We start from the raw sequence: 16,654 nt of genomic DNA on the forward strand, positions 1-16,654 counted from the left end.
GGCTGGAGTGCAGTGGCCGGATCTCAGCTCACTGCAAGCTCCGCCTCCCGGGTTCACGCCATTCTCCTGCCTCAGCCTCCCGAGTAGCTGGGACTACAGGCGCCCGCCACCTCGCCCGGCTAGCTTTTTGTATTTTTTAGTAGAGACGGGGTTTCACTGTGTTAGCCAGGATGGTCTCGATCTCCTGACCTCGTGATCCGCCTGTCTCGGCCTCCCAAAGTGCTGGGATTACAGGCTTGAGCCACCGCGCCTGGCCCGGATATATTCTGTTAAAGATACTTTTAAATTTAATATCATCATTTGTTTTTCTCTTTTACTTTTTGATGTGACTACTAGAACATTTAATGTGTGGCTCATAAGTTTATTATTTCTGTTAGATGGGTCTGACTTGGATGACAGGTAGAACTTGTGTAGTTCTAGTAGTTTTAATAGTGGTGGGAGAGGGGAGTGCTGAAGGGAGACTTGGGGTGTATAGGAATTAGAACTTGGGCAATGTGTGTTTGCATGTCTTTGCATAAGATCGTGTGAAATTTGTGTGTCAGATATTTTCTTCGTAGTGTTGTGTTAAATATATAGTATTAAAAGTCATAACACATTTTGTTGTCTTAAGTCTTTCCCGTGTGTTTTGTTGGGCGGAAGCAGCTGCTTCTATTTTTGTTCTGTTTGTGCTCCATATGTTTAGGTAGCGGCAGCTTCTACTAGAAATATCTTCTGCGTGTTTATTGCCAGTCTGGCATATGATGTCAGATATTCACTTCGGTGTTGCTATCTTGAAGATTCCAGTGGGACCAGTTATTAAAAGGTATAGACAGAGCTGGTTTCATGGGTGTGGGACCTGTGCAGTCTCACAGGGCTCAGAAACACTTGGATTAATGCTCTGCTGTTTGGATTCTGTCTTGAAATGCATCATAATCTTTGAATCTTTTTCGGAATCTCTGAACATTTTGCTCTGGGCCCAGCTAGTCCTGGGTACAGTTATTTCACAGTTGATAGTGTACAGTTTATTGTTCTTGGATACAAAGTTGCCAAATTTAAGCAGAGTAAGTTCATTTTAGTAGGAGATTTTGAGTTTGAAATTCATTGAAGATCTTGTCATCCCCACAGCTGACTGCTCATTTGTGGGTAGGATCACCAGTAGTTCCTCTCTTCAGAGTTCTAATAGTTTATCTTTTGTCGTTTTTATGGTATGTTATGTTCTGCCTCTGTCTTGTTGAATGAAAACCCATTAATACCAGCTTTTTCAGAGGGAGTTTCTGAGATAAATAACACAGTACCGTTTGCACTAGTATGCTTTCCTGTGTTTTTCATGACTGTATAGTTATTTTGAATATATGTATTTAAATTTGTGAAGATGTAGATTAAAACAGTCCTCCATTTATGAATTATCAGCTGTCAACAGTGGTTTAAAATCAGGCATCAGCAGCAGCTGAGGACTAGAGATGCAGAATCTCAGGCCTGAGCCCTGTTTTATTGAGTCAGAATCTGAGACTGTGTTTTATTTGTTTATTTATTTGTTTGTTTATTTTTTCAAATTTTATTCATTCTTGTTCAGGGCGGTATGCAGTGGTATGATCATGGCTCACTACAGCCTCAACCTCCCAGTCTCAGGTGATTCTCCCACCTCAGCCTCCAGAGTAGCTGGGACCACAGGTGTGTGCCACCTGTTTCCCAGGCTGGTCTCAAACTCCTGGGCTCAAGTGATCTGCCCATTTTGGCTTTCCAAAATGCTGAGATTAGAGACGTGAGCCACCGTGCCCAGCCAAGACTGCATTTTGACAAGGCACTAGGCTATTCATTGCTGTGCCTGTGAAAGTTTGGGAAACTTTGAAGCTCACTGATTTCATTGTTGGGTATATTCATTGCCCTAGTAGCTTCTGTTTGCCTGAGTGTGCGTATGTTGGTGCCTGTATGTTCTAGCTGCTATTGTGGGTCTTTCTTATTGACTCTCTACAACCTGTTTATTTGCTAAGGATCCTGAGGCTTAGAGATGAAGTAGCTTTCCTGAGGCCTCAGGGCTAGCCAATAGTGGAGCTGGTGTTAGAATCCAGGTCTGTTAAGATTCTTAATAGTCCTAAAAGAGGTTGAGGGGATTTGTATATTTGATGAAAACAAAGGGTTGTAGGTGGTTCACATAAATTATAATTGGACCCTTATTGAATATACTAGCATTCTACTAGCAGTGCCTTGGCAAAGTTGACAGATAGACTGATGTTCTTGTTCTACCTCTTGTAAATAATTCAGCCACTGTACCAGTTCCTAGTTCCTGTGTCAGAGAAAGGGTGGCACCTTTTTCCAGAGAATGCCACTGCTTGAATACTTTGAATTCAAGGTACTTGGCCTCAGATTTTGAAAGGCTTTGATATCATGAAGGTATTTTAATAATTTTAGAGGGTCATTAAGTAAAGTAGTTGATCTGCGATGAATAGATTTACTCAACAAATGGATCCTTTGATCCTATTTTGTGTATATAAGGTGGCAGTTTTCACTTGTCTTACGTTACAGGAAGGTGGGGAACAGCAGACATTGTCCTCTGTGGCATCAAGTAACAGATGACTCCCCAGTGATCTGCTTTCTTAATCTTAGCCCTTCTGGAGAAAACTCCATTTTCAAACTACTTAATCCAGCTTACAAAAAAAACTGTAGGATTTTGAAGAAAGAGGGTAGTTTGGCTTTACTAAACTCTTTGCCCCACTGACTTTGGTGGAAGAAATTATCCCTAAATCCTATTTAAGCACAGTCATGTGCTGCAGATATGACGGTGCTCCCATAAGGTTATAATGGGGCTGAAAAATTCCTGTCACCTAATTAATGACTGATATGAATGATTAGTTTGGGGGGATTCTTTAAGGTGATTTTGCTACTTCAGCTAAACAACATCTTAACATGGTAGTGTCTGTTCAGATACACAAATACTTATCATTGGCACAACTGCCTCTGTGTTTCAGTACACAGTAACATGCTGTGCAGGTTTATAACCTAGCAGCAATAGGCTATACCAGATAGCCCAGGTGTGTAGTAGGCTAGACTGTGTAGGTTTGTGTAAGTCACTCTGTGATGTTCACACAGCGACCAAGTCACCTGATGAAGGATTTCTCAATCTGTATCCCCGTCATTATTCACTGCATGGCTGTGTAGTTTAGGTTGTGAATTTTAAAGGATATTTATGTTTACTAAAAAGAAGTTGTTGAAGTTCTGACTTTTTGGTTTTCTGCGTATTTTAGAGTAGTTATATTTTTAAAAGGACTCCATTTTACCCCAGGGCTCTGGCCAGTTGAACTTTGTAACTGTTATTTCATACCTGGCCTCTTTCTACTTGAAAGAGTACAAATAGAAGCGAAGGCTGAGCAGAGTGGCTTCTTTCTGCTTGAAAGAGTACAAATAGGAGCGAAGGCCGAGCAGGGGCGACTCACTTACCAGTGCCATTTGTTCCCAGTCAGCTTGCTGTTTGGCTAAAAGGTAAAATACATAATTTTTGCATAAGGAATTAGCTGTGGATATATCTTGGTTTTGAGTTTGTAGTATGTCCGGTACAAAGATGTATATTTCAAAGTGTTCTTATCTGAAAAATGCTATTCTAACTCCGAATAGTGGGGAGCAAAAGGAATTAGTTGGCTGAGTGTGGTGGCTCACACCTGTAGTCCCAGCACTTTGGGAGGCCGAGGTGGTCGATTGCTTAAGGCCAGGAGATTGCTTGAGACCAGCATGAGTAACATAGTGAGACCGTGTCTCTACAGAATTACAAAAAAAATTAGCCAGGTATGGTGGCACGGGGCTGTAGGCTCAGCTACTCTGGAGGCTGAGGTGGGAGGATCACCTGAGTCCGGGAGGCAGAGGTTGTAGTGAGCCAGGATAGTTGCTAAATAACTCCTTTTCTTGTGTTTAAATCTCAAGTTTAAAATCAGTGTACTAAACCCACAAAGTCATGGCTGGGGAATTGGAGGACCTGATTCATGAGTTAGGCCACGCTGCACAAGCACACAGGCTCTGCTGCAGGAAGGTTGCTTCTGGCTCACTGGAACAGCATTGGCAGGAACTTAGAGCAGTGGGTGACTTTCTTCCATGTGGTGATTTGGGGACCAAGGCATGTTCCATGTTTTGGTTCTGCAATCCCTCAGGGTCTTTTGGTCTTCAGCATTCAGCCAGATACAGGTGAAGGACCATGGGAGGTTTGATGGCTCCTGGCACAATGGAGGAAACTCTGTCATGTGGCCACACCTACATGATGAGTGCCCCAGGAAGGGGAGAATGGGGATGGGCGACTGTCAGCACCTCACTGGGCAGGGTGCAAGGGCTGTGGGGTAGATGTTGGGTGGATTCAGGAGACTGCAGAAAGTAAAGTGGGTGTTAGTGGGACTTTTATTTCCTCCGGAAGAAAGAACACTACACTTTTCTGTGAAAGACTAGGTAGTAAATATTTTAGACTTTGTGGGCTGCAGATGGCCTCTGTCATATATTCTTTTTTTTTTTCTTAAAACAACCCTTAAAAAATGTCAAAATCATTCATAGCTGGCAGGCTGTGAGCTGGATTTGGTTTGCCAACACCTCTTCTTACTTATCACAACTAATTATCTCTCTTCTTTATAAACTCAGTATTTAATGAGTTTCCTTTATAGTAAGGTTGAGATTTTGGAAGCCAGTTTTTACTTGAGGCAAAGAAGTTGTATCTTGATTCATAATTCAGAAGTGTCATTTTATCTAGTTTTTAGACATAGATTGTCGCCTGATTGGTGAATGTATACCCTGTTTATTATTAGCTAAAAATAAGTGCTTGATATCAGATTCACTTTTTTTCTGATTTATTTCTTAGTATTTTTCATACTTTGCCTTTAATACTAAGTATGGGGAATAGTAGTAAAATATATTTTAAAAAAAGGTTTTGTGATTTTTAAGAACACAGAGGTGCATGAGCTGTATTACTCCACCGGAAGCATTGGTGGGTGGCGCTGGCGTTGTTATTCTATGCCCTCAGACAGCGAACCACTTCTCTTCCTCTGTGGGAATGGAAACCCAACTTTTTCCCTCTTCCATTGAAGTTATCTTTTGTTATACTTTTGTCTTTTTTTCTACTTGTTAGTTGTATTAGTATAAAACGGCATAATAAAGTTATTTTGTTTACCATTTCCCACTCGTCTGAAAATCGCAAAAAGCATTTATTGCTAAGGTTTATATCCACTGACCTTTTCCCCAAAGTTCTTTTCCTGTTACTTGTATGTCATCTTTGCCCTTATTTCTTTAATATTTGTGTTAGAAGTAGCTTGCTCTTATTTCCTTCACTGGCAGATGTGTTACATTGCCCACTGGGTGGCTTCTGTGGATGCCCCTACCCACCCCTCGTCTTGAGCAGAGAAGTCCTGTTAGCTTAGGAGCATAGTGGCTGCTGTCAGTGCGAGGAGTTGTGCTTCTCTAGCATGGTCTGTGATGTCATTTGGACATAATTATTAGACTAGTCCAATAGAGGAACAAGACAGCCCTGCTGCTGACTGTGGGCCACTGCTTTGTGTCATCCCACAGAGCTTTGTGCTGAACGTCAGTCCTCCACATCGACTCCTCTTGTAAGATGCTGTGTCCAGCCATCACAATGGCTACCATCCTTAAATATGTCTTGGTCCTGTTGCTGCTAATTGATGTGAGCTTGTCGCCATGTGTCCTTTAAAGCATTTAAAGGTTTTTTTTAAAAAACAAGGAAGACTTTTATAACACCCTTCACTTTTTATAATATTCCTATTTAAAACTTGTTCTTTTAAGGAGCTTTTGAAAGCTTCATTAAAACTCTGCTTGGCTGGACACAGTAACTCATGCCTGTAATCCCAGCACTTGGGGAGGCTGAGGCAGGTAGATCACTTGAGGTTAGGAGTTTGAGACCAGCTTGGCCAACGTTATGAAACCCTGTCTCTACTAAAGATACAAAAAAAAAAAAAAAAAAAAAAAAATCAGCCGGGTGTGATGGCATGCTGTAATCCTAGCTACTTGGGAGGCTGAGGTAGGGATTACTTGAACCGGGGAGGCAGAGGTTGCAGTGAGCTGAGATCATGCCACTGCACTCCACCCTGGGTGACAGAACAAGACTCTGTCTCACACAAAAACTCTGCCTATATTTTAAATAATATGCTCATATACTTAAGAGTAAAATGTTCACTGATCTCACTGCCTATCCTGTGAAGTGCATCTACTTTTTACAGAGCCTTGAGTAACCTGCCGTGGTACAAAGTTTGTTTTCCTTCTTTTATTCCTGGATTGGTCAGTGTTTATACTAGCAGTGTCAGTGATTTTGCCCTCTATGATCTCTATTTAAAAAAAAAATTTTTTTTTGAGGCAGATGTTCATAAAAGCATAAAATCAGGATATATTCCTGCCTGATCTAATGTGGGTGGGTTTTTTTGTTGGGTTTTTTTGTTTTTTGTTTTTTTATGGAGACAGGGTCCTCACCCTGTTGCCCTGCTGGAGTATAGTAGCACAATCATGGTTTACTACAGCCTCAGCCTCCTTAGTAGTTGGTACTATAGGAGTGTGCCACAATGCCTGGCTAATTTTTTGAATTTTTTTTCTTCTTACAGACATGAAGTCTCACTATGTTGCATAGGCCGATCTTGAACTCCTAACCTCAAGTGATCCTCCCGTCTTGGTGCCTGCCAAAGTGCCGGGATTACAGGTGTGAGCCACTGTGCCCGGCCCAAATACATAGATGCATGTATATGTGCTATGCATGGATTACCATCCTTTGCGGCCTCCTTCCTTTTACCTAGACTCTTGTAAATAGCATGTGGATAGTCATGCTTTTTTGGAGATAATGATAATGGGACACCTCACTAAGTGGGTAGTGAAGCTCCAGCTTATACATAGGTTTCGTTGGGGGGTTACAGAGAGTCAGTATGTATTACCAAACTCCGGTTTAGGAATTCTGCAGTGAGCATCTAGACAGACAGGAAAGGCCTTTGAATGGTCTTCTACTAAGGTCTTTACTGTGATGCCATCATCCCGACATGTATCTCAAAAGCGGCTTTTGAGATCATCCCATCATGAATGGCAGCCTTTAGATCATGTAGTGAGCCCTCTGTTTTATGTTTCCGTTTGTAACAAATAAGTACCTTTTTTAGCTCTATAATTTGAAGTAACAAACTCTGTTTTCCTTGTTGAGGAAGGATAGGCATGAAGCTGAGGAACGAATATGTATGTGACGTAGTGATTGGGTTTCATTGTCGTGTTTTGCTAGTAAACAGAGGAGAAGCAGTTTCTCTAACTCCTTGATAATTAGTTTTCAGTTTTTAGTAGTATATTAAAAATGGCACAGATTTTACCAGTTTATTTCTTCAGGCTTTTGACTATGAAAGTACTAATTTGCAGTGATTATTTAGTTCTTTAGTCTTCTGAAGCCTTCTAGATATTTAGGCCTCACTGCTTATCACTTGTTGCTGAAGATATTCTGTCCTTCACCCTTAAGAAAAGAGTGACTTTTCTCTTTTCCCAGCATCACTTCTTAACAAAGTATGGATGAATTACTTTTGCAGGTTAAAATCATCCCAAGTATTAGCTTTGAGCATTTTCAAGTCAAAATTTTTTATCAATTAAAATCTTTTCTTTTCTGAGAAGGAAAAAATTCTGCCAGTTATGCATTAAAAAGTATTTTATAGGTTCAGTGTGAAGCTTATTTAACTTATATGAGCCAAGTTGGCATTTTAGACTGTAAAACTGAACTGAAATATGAATTATGGAAAATTAATTTGTGAAGTTGAAATTTTATGAAATACTTTCTGCATTTTGTTTAGACCAGCATGTTTTGGAAATTTGATCTTCACTCATCATCCCACATAGACACACTTCTAGAAAGAGAAGATGTAACACTGAAGGAGTTAATGGATGAGGAAGATGTTTTACAGGAATGTAAAGCTCAGAACCGCAAACTTATAGAGTTTCTGTTAAAAGCAGAATGTCTCGAAGATTTAGTCTCATTCATTATAGAAGAACCACCTCAAGACATGGATGAAAAGATCAGATACAAGTAAGACAATTCAATCTTCTCTCTAGAGTGGGACTAAAGTGAATTGGGGGTAGAATATACAGCTCTTGTTCAAGGATTCTCCAGTGTGACTGTCGCCATTTACAGAAGGATAAGATAGTCAAGAATGACAGGCTCAGTGGAGCACAAAATCCATTCTAGCAGTAAGTCCAGGGAATCACAAGAGTTTAAAATGAGTGTTCTGAATTTCATTCAGAGGTTTTCTGGAAAGGCAGCATGCTTTGTAAACAATGATGACAAATGTCTCAAAAATAGCAAGATGATTAACATATTTACTTTACAAATAGGAAGATGGACATTATGTGACTACACAAAATCCCACAGCAAATCTAAGTCAGAGCTTGGGGTTACAAAGGGCATTGCTTGTACAATAAATTCTGACCGTTTATCAGCTGAAAATAAAGGAATGGGTATTAGTGAACATCAGTGTAGCTGGTCACACCATGGGTAACTACAGTGGATTTTGTCTGCTAGTTTAATCTGCTTGCAAAGAGAACGATAGTACAGTGAGAATCCATTATTACCACTTTTTATACAAATCCCTGGAAACTCTCCATAGGTATGTAAAGTATTGTGGTTACAGTTAATTATTTCTCCATATCCAACCCTATTGAAATATTTGGCTCTTTTCCCCCCAGAAAATAGAGCAACTTCAGAAACAAAAATTGATGCATTACATAAACTTAATGGAATAGGAAGAATTAGGCTTTTAGTAGTGTCTCTATTGCCATTTCTCCCTCAGTTTCCCTTTCTTTTCAGACATCTTTTCCTTCTTGGGGAGAAATGTGTTGTTGGGGAAATAATACTTGTTAACGCTTTCAAGTTGCTGGCTTAGGTCTTCAAAGATGCCATGTTCTCTGCCAACCATTAACATTGACACCTAGCATTTAGTGAAAGCCTTCACTCAGAGATTAGTGTCTTAAAAAAGAGGAGGAAAGGCCGGACGCGGTGGCTCATGCCTGTAATCCCAGCACTGTGGGAGGCTGAGGCGGGTAGATCACGTGAGGTCAGTAGTTGGAGACCAACCTGGCCAACATGGTGAAACCCTGAGTCTACTAAAACTACAAAAATTAGCTGGGCCTGTTGGCAGGTGCCTGTAATCCCAGCTACTCAGGAGACTGAGGCAGGAGAATCACTTGAACTCGGGAGGCCGTGGCAGACATGCTAGTGTGCTCTCATCCCCCAAACGGTAGACACTTTGCTACTTGGAATTTCCTTCACAGTGAACTAGCGTATGGGTGGTGCTACTTGAATTGGGGCTCATCCCTGTAGGAGGGGTGTGATAGGCATCAGAGAGCACAGGTTTTGGATCAGCCCCTTCAGAGGAGTATGACCCTCTTCTCTTCCAATCTCTGAGAGCTTGGGCAGGGAGCTTATCCTTCTTGGGTCTGTTTCCTCACATGCTGAGTGAGGCTAGAAATGTTTTAATCACTGAAGAGTAGGCATGCCTTCTATGAAGGGCTTACTTTCTCCAAAAGAAGTAGTGGCCCCTCCCACCCATTATAACTGTGTGGCACTTGTATTGTGTTGCTTTGCCAGTGTTTTTGCCTTTGAGGTTGCAAGAGCAAATGCGCCTCCTCTGAACACAGCCTTCTGCGTGGTACCATTTTGAAGGAGCACCACTTGAGTTGGATAGGGCAGTACTCTGCCATGCTTCTGGCCTGTGTGTAATGTACCTTGGATGATGCCACAGCTAGATGAGCATAGAGGAGTTTTTCAGCTGGGATCTGAAAGTGTTTTAGGGTTATGGTTGACTACAGTCATTTAAGGAAGTTTAGACTGGGATTGTGTAGTTTTGGGATGATAGAGTAATTGCTGTATTGGGGTAAACCAGACTGAAAAGCCCACCAATAGTTTGTCAGGTAAGACCTTTGGAGAAAAATGGAGCATGACGAGACAGGGAATGCTGAAGGTGGTGGAGTGGGCAGAGGAGCTTAGGGAAGGCCTAATTAAGATGGTGCCATCTCGTCAGATCCATGCAGGAATTAAGGGGGTTGCCAAGTGGGTACTTAAGGAACATGCAGGCAGAGGGAACAGCAAGTATGGAAGCCCTAATGTGCTCGTGTGTGTGGTGTACCCCAAGAACACGTGGGCAACCATAGAAGGGGCAGCATTGTGAATGAGGGAAAATGGAAGGTGGGAGAGTTGGGGTGAAGTTGGAGCACCTCTAGAGACAGGCCATACAGGGCCTGGTAGGCTCAGCTAGGATGCTTGCTATACTTGGGACAAGATGGGAAGCCACCAGAGGGTTTTGAGCAAGTATGTGCCATAGTCTGACTTTGTTCCCAGGAGTGCTGTGCCTGCTCTGTGGTTAGGGACTGTAGGAGGACAGAAGTGGAAGTACAGTTGACTGCAGTGATCAGCAGAGAATAATAAGATCTTAGTGGACCTGATTGGTGAGAAGCAGTCAGATTCCCGGAGGCACTAGATGAAGTTAGAACTCAAGGGGTTTCTTCTAGGTATGGAATGGGAGATAAAGTGTCAAGAGTGACTATGAGGATTTTGGCCTGGGCAGTTGAGAGGATGGAGTGGCTTTATGGCAGTGAAGAAAGATTGCAGAGGGAAAGGGCAGGAGTTTGGGTCTGGCCCTGTCACATTTGAAATGCCTGTTAGATATGAGGCAGAGATGAGGCCTAGCAGCAGGTGGACAGAGGACATGTAAAGCCATGAGGCTGAATGAGATTGCCGGCGGAGCTGATGGAGCTAGAAGAAAGCTTCCGAAACTGGAGATGGGTAGTGTGGGCTGGCCAGGGTTCCACTGAGGGATGGATGAGTGACTGGATGCAAGAGGAGAACCTGGGGGCTGCTACCCTGGAAACCAGGGGAAAGTCTGGCTTCAGGAAGGAGAGGGGGACAGTGGGTTAGGGGTACTGCTCATAAGAAACCACTCAGTTTATAACGTGGAGATCATGGGCCCCATCAGTGCAGGTTCTTTAGAGGGGCCCGGGTGAAAGCCTGGAGACAAGCAGAGACAATTCTTTCAAGTGATTTCCTGTAACAGGAGCAGAAAGGAAGCGGTAGGTCGAGGCAGATGTGGAGTCAGGGGCGGTGTGTGGTTTTGTTTTTTCCTAAATGGAAGTGATGGCCTGTGAGAATGTTGCAGCACAGAGGAAACACAGCCAGTGTGAGGGAGCAGGCCACTGAGTGATGCGTTGTGCTGGGTGGGCGGGGGTGGGGGAATGTGGTCCAGAGCACACATGCAGGATGACCTCAGGAGCACAGGCTGCTCCCCTGGAGCAGGGAGGAAGCACCCAGGTGTAGGTCGGGATGTGGTAGGGCTGGGATCCCTTCTGATTGCCTCCTCTGTGTTCTCAGGCAAAGGAAGTGAGGTCAGACAGAGCCTATGGAGGAAGAGGGGCCTTGCAGAGGGTGGAGTGGAGGCATCTTCGGGTGCTTGGGAAGCTGCTGCCCTTTTTTTTTTTTTTTTTTTTTTTTTTAAAAGGCAGAGTCTTGCTCTGTCGCCCAGGCTGGAGTGCAGTGGCACAGTCACAGCTGGCTACAACCTCCGCCTCTCGGGTTCAAGTGTTTCCTGTGCCTCAGCCTCCTGAATAGCTGAGACTACAGGCATGTACCACCATACCTGGTAAATGTTTGTGTTTTTAGTAGAGATGGGGTTTTGCCATATTGGCCAGGCTGGTCTTGAACTCCTGACCTCAGGTGATCCACCTGTCTTGGCCTCCCAAAGTACTGGGACTGTTGGTGTGAGCCACTGTGCTCGGCCTTGAGAAGCTTCTTGAATGTTAAGGAGGGAGAGAAGGAGAATAGCCCCAGCTTGTGTGGAGCCAGAACTCTGAGCTTTTTGTGTAATGGCTAACATTATGCATGCTTCTTGAGTTAGGTCATACCACCCAGTCACCTAGAAAAAGTGAACAAATTTTAAAGTTGCTCATCTGGACTTTCTCTGTCAGAGTTTGGAGAAAACACTCATGCATTTGATTCACAGCCAGGAGTCCACTGCCTTTCACTGATCCTCTATTTGTCAGCAGTTTCCACATTAAGACAGTTGAGTGAGTGCATCTCCCCAACCCACCCTAGCAGCATTCTGCCATTTTATAGTGAAAATAAAGAGGAATGAAAACAGCTGTCATTTTTTAAACACTTTTTTACTTTATGCCAGGGCCTCTTCCCAGCCTTTTTTACTCCTCTCCTCCATAAGATAAGGACAATAGTCCTTAATCTTACTAACTTGGAAACTGAGGCCCAGAGAGGTTAAGTAACTTGCCCAAGGTTATACAGCATGTAAGTGGCAGAGGCTGGTGTTGAACTTAGCTAGTGTGACTCTAGTTGCTGCACCTGTAACCACTGTATCAGCCCACTCCTGGGATAATGGGTACTTTACAGGGGTTTATATTCTGGCATCTTGAAGCCCATGCTATGTAAATTGAGAGAGACTTTACTTCCCCAAGACCCATACATCTGCCAGGTCTGTTTTTTTTTTCCTTTTCTGTTTTCTTTATACAAAGGCTCATTTCAGGACCTTCTCATACCCTTCTATCTTTAGGCCTCACATCAGAGCCTGTCAAGTGCTGTGGCTTTCTGGTTCATCACCAGTGGTCTTTTTGTGCCAGGGTCTTGCTGCAGGCAGCACTTGCTTGCCTTGGATGCCCCAGCTGTGTCCTATATGTGTCCCTCCCACCCCAGTCTTCCCTGGTTTCTTTTGTCATGCAGCCACGTTTGGCTATTTTGCCATCTCCCTGTCTTGCTCAGCCTCTGAGCTTGCCACTCCTGATGACTGGTTGGGGCACTGGGTCCTGGCTGTCTAGCAGGGAGGAGTGTAAGAGCAGAGTAATCGTGGGTCAGCTAGAGTATCGTCTGGATAGGCTCAACATCTCTGTTGTTACTAGTGAAAACAGACACGAGATTGTGGTAGAAGGAGTAAGAGGAGAAAATGGACCTGCTGCCTGTTTGCGGAGGGTCAGTGGTCTGGTTGTCAGAGGCAAGCATGCTTTAGGGGGTGCAGGCATTTCTAAAGCCATGGGATCTGTAGAAGAGCCTGTGTGGGTCTATCCAGAGCAGGTGTCATGTTCTTAGCTGTGGGCCTGTATCCTACAGGAGAGAGAACATGGTGAAGACTGACAGTGGACTGACTTTGTGTCTGTGCTAATCTCCAGATACTGGAATGCTGATGTGGAGAGCACTAGTTTTGTTTTGTTTTGGTTTTGACACAAGGTCTCACTCTTGTCCAGGCTGGAGTGCAACAGTTAACAGCTCACTGTAGCCTCGAACTTGTGGGCTCAAGTGATCCTCTAATCTCAGCCTCCTGAATAGCTAGGACTACATTATTTTGGTATACTGTTTCCTGCCTTGGTAGCCTAGGCTGATGTCCTTTTCCCTGCTTCATTATAGTAGGATGCTTACTCTCTTAAGATGTAATATAGACTGAAAACAACTTCGTAGCACCATTTGCAACCCATCTAAAGATAAAGGCTGGTCCAGGTCCCTACAGAGTGTCTTAAGTCATTACAAGGTGCTGTGTGCAGTGCAATTTCCTGGAAACCAGTGTCCTCCACAGTTGTCCTCAAGCTATGCTGCTTGCCGTGCCAGAGGGAGGCTGTAGCCCGACGGCTTGCACCTCCAGCCGCTTTTCTCGCTGCTTGTGGAGAAGGCCCGGGCCCTTCAGCGTGACCTCCCTGGGCTCCAGAGTACTAGGTGTGCTCTAGTTTCTTCAGGGAAAATGTATTCTTATTAAAGCTTGGTTTAAAAACAATTTTTTAGATAGTAGAAAATTTATTTTAGTCTGGAGGTTGGTTGAACAGAATGAATTGAAATGATTTCCTGATTCCCAGTAAATGATTTTACTGTTCTCACAAGATCTTGGGAAGCCTTTCTGATTTGTGTTTATCTTTATATAATTAAACTGTTAATAAAGATGATGATGTAAGTATCCTGTTCTTCTAGGTATCCAAATATATCTTGTGAGTTGCTCACTTCTGATGTCTCCCAGATGAATGATAGACTGGGAGAAGATGAATCCTTGCTAATGAAATTATATAGCTTCCTCCTAAACGATTCCCCTTTGAACCCACTACTTGCCAGTTTCTTCAGCAAGGTGCTAAGTATTCTTATCAGCAGAAAACCAGAACAGGTAAATATGATTTTCCAAAAGGTAAGTATTAGGCTGATCATCCCCTTGAGGGGATCCCCCAGTCACTGTTGCTTTAGAGTTCTAAGAGAACGTATTTTAAACCTTAAACATTCTAAGCACTCACATACTATTTATACATTGATGAATATTTCTAATATGGTATAATCTCAAATTTCATGTAATTTGTTAGCATACTTTGGTTTCCTCTTTTGACAGGTGGGTAGAAGATGAGAATATTGGGTACCCATTTGTGAAGACAGGGCTTAACTAGGATGGCAAGTGCAATAACTAAGCCGTTGAATATGTCAGCAAACAATCGCTTTGTTTTGTTTTGTTTTTCCCCCATTGATGATCACAGATGAAGCTTAAACCAAAAACCTTTCCCACAAATCTAATTGGTGATTGGTTTGTACTAATGGTGATTCTGTTTTGATTCTACTCAAAACTGCTCCAGTGTCAGGCTTGAGATATCTGAGTGTATAGACTGCTGTATACATTTGTAGCTCTGCTGTTCATATCCAGTGTGGTTTGACAAAAACTTCACTTGGTTCTTTAAGTGTGGTCCCTGAAGCAGCAGCACCTCAGTAGAGAATTTTGTCTGAAATGTAAGTTCTTGAGCCCTATTCCACACCTGCTGAATCAGAAACTCTGAGGGGTGGGCCCTGCAATCTGGGTTTTAGCAAGCCTTCAGCTAACTCTGATGCATGCTAACATTTGAGAACCTCTGCTTTAGTGGATATTGTTGTGAAAAAGGATCTGCTTATCTGGAGATTTTAGTCATTTTATGGAAATAGGCACCCAGGGAACAACTAGAGCCTCAGATATTCAAGTATAAACTATAGCAGATTTGCCAGAATTGCAACAAGTATGGGTGTGATGATACGGGGTAAAAGTGGTCAAACCAGTTGGTCCTGCCATCCTTCATGATAGAAAATGGCTCTGGGTGACCTATTCTTGCTATCAGCACTTGTGGAAGGACTGGAGCTATTTTGGGCCCAGTGTGTCCTCTCCTATGCCAAGGTAAAGTGGATACATGTTTTATTTTAGAAAGAGATACCATTCTTTCTTTCACTTAATGGACTAGGATAAAATTCCTAAGTTGATTGGAAATAAGATTCTTTTCACTTTGGTAATAATCCCCAAATCATGATTACTCTAATGTAGATTTGTCTCTTTTTTTCTGCCTTCTAGTTAGAAATACAAGAACTGCTGGCTGTTTTAGGAGAGTGGAAGCCAACCTATCACCCTCATATTACCAGGCAGTTAGTTCTCAGGGCTGGATGTTACAGCCATTATCCAGACGTTATGCTTCATTGTGCTTTTTCTCCTCCCTTCTGTGCTGTTGGGACCCAAGTTTGCAAGCCCCGATTTTCAGCGTACACATAAAGAGAGAGAATACACTTAAAACTTTATGGGGCCTTGAGTATTTTGTATTAGACGTCAGAGTCCGACCCGACATTCTATTTGTGTAGAGATGATGGTACTTGCCAGTTACATTCTGAGACAAGAGCCCCTCGGCCTTTTGCTTGTTTCATTTCCCTGTCACGACTGTATGAATGATAGCAAGAGGATGCAGTGGCTGTGGGTTAAGATTAAACCTGGCATTTCTCTATCCTTTGCAAATTAGGAGTGTAAATAAAGGTTTTCTGTTATGTGATAGTATTAGTAGGGATCTCTGCAACTGTAAGTAAGGACAAAAATTGAGACTAAACTGGCTTAACCAGTAAAGGCATTTGTTAGCTCATGGAACAGAAAGTCAGGTAGTGGGGCATCTTCAGTGCTGCATGAGTCAGCACCCCAGTGGGGTCATCTGGGCCACAGGTCCCTGTTGTCAGTGCTGTACTGTCCACCACACTAGCTGGGGTTTATTCCTTTGGGCTTCAGGTCTGGTGTTTCTGGCACTGAATTATGGAATACTTGGTCACATGTGACTTTTTTCATCCTTTCTCCTCTACTGTCCTTTTAAAAACTATTGTGGGACCCAATTGTGAGTGACTTATTTATGTGTCATGTCATTTCTTGAAGTTTTATATCATAATGCTTGACCTCATTGTCTAGAGAAGCAGCGTGTGTTGGTTAATCCTGTATTTATACCTAATTGTATGAAACAGTTTTAGTTGTCATCTCTGGCTATTAGACTTCATGTGGCCTAATGGAAAGATTGTGGCTTTTGTGGCATACAAATCCAAGTTTAAATCCCAGGCAGCCACCTTTTAGCTCTGGAAGATACCTTCTGAGCCTTGGTTTCCTTATCTCTAATGGGGTGTGGGGGTGGGAGTGAGTTATTCAACCCCCCCCCCCTCCACGTCCCAGGGCTTTTGAGCAATTTCAGTGAGATCCTGTTATAGCAGCTGCCACACTCCCCCTGGGACTCGCAGAGGGTTTGGGAATAGATGACACGTGCACATGGACAGAGGCAGAGGCAATGAGGCTGCATGGGACACGGGGATGCGTGGGACAGAGTCATCTCCCTGGTCTCCCAGTGCAGAAGAGGCCAGCAACAGGGGCCTGATTTCCGTGGCTATTCTCACATTCCTTCAGGGTAGCTCTCTGCC

General features: G+C 43.1%; 1 protein-coding gene across 17 annotated transcripts in view; it reads left to right on the plus strand.

The window, feature by feature from the left end:
- Positions 1–16,654, plus strand: part of PPP6R3 (protein phosphatase 6 regulatory subunit 3) — a 160,045-nt gene that overhangs the window by 69,759 nt on the left and 73,632 nt on the right. For 15 of the 17 annotated variants that reach the window (XM_017886714.1, XM_017886723.1, XM_017886738.1 and 12 more), the window contains 2 exons: positions 7,764–7,996; positions 13,913–14,099. The exons of 1 other annotated variant lie outside the window; for it this stretch is intronic. In XM_017886714.1, coding sequence (XP_017742203.1) covers positions 7,770–7,996; positions 13,913–14,099 — 414 coding nt within the window. In that variant the 5' untranslated portion in view covers positions 7,764–7,769. Of the gene's footprint in view, positions 1–6,611; positions 6,650–7,763; positions 7,997–13,912; positions 14,100–16,654 lie in introns of those variants that run through there. One more of the 17 variants, XM_017886693.1, reaches the window with a different exon arrangement.

Source organism: Rhinopithecus bieti, unplaced genomic scaffold, assembly GCF_001698545.2.
Source record: "Rhinopithecus bieti isolate Rb0 unplaced genomic scaffold, ASM169854v2 scaffold_1014, whole genome shotgun sequence".
Lineage (NCBI taxonomy): Eukaryota > Metazoa > Chordata > Mammalia > Primates > Cercopithecidae > Rhinopithecus > Rhinopithecus bieti.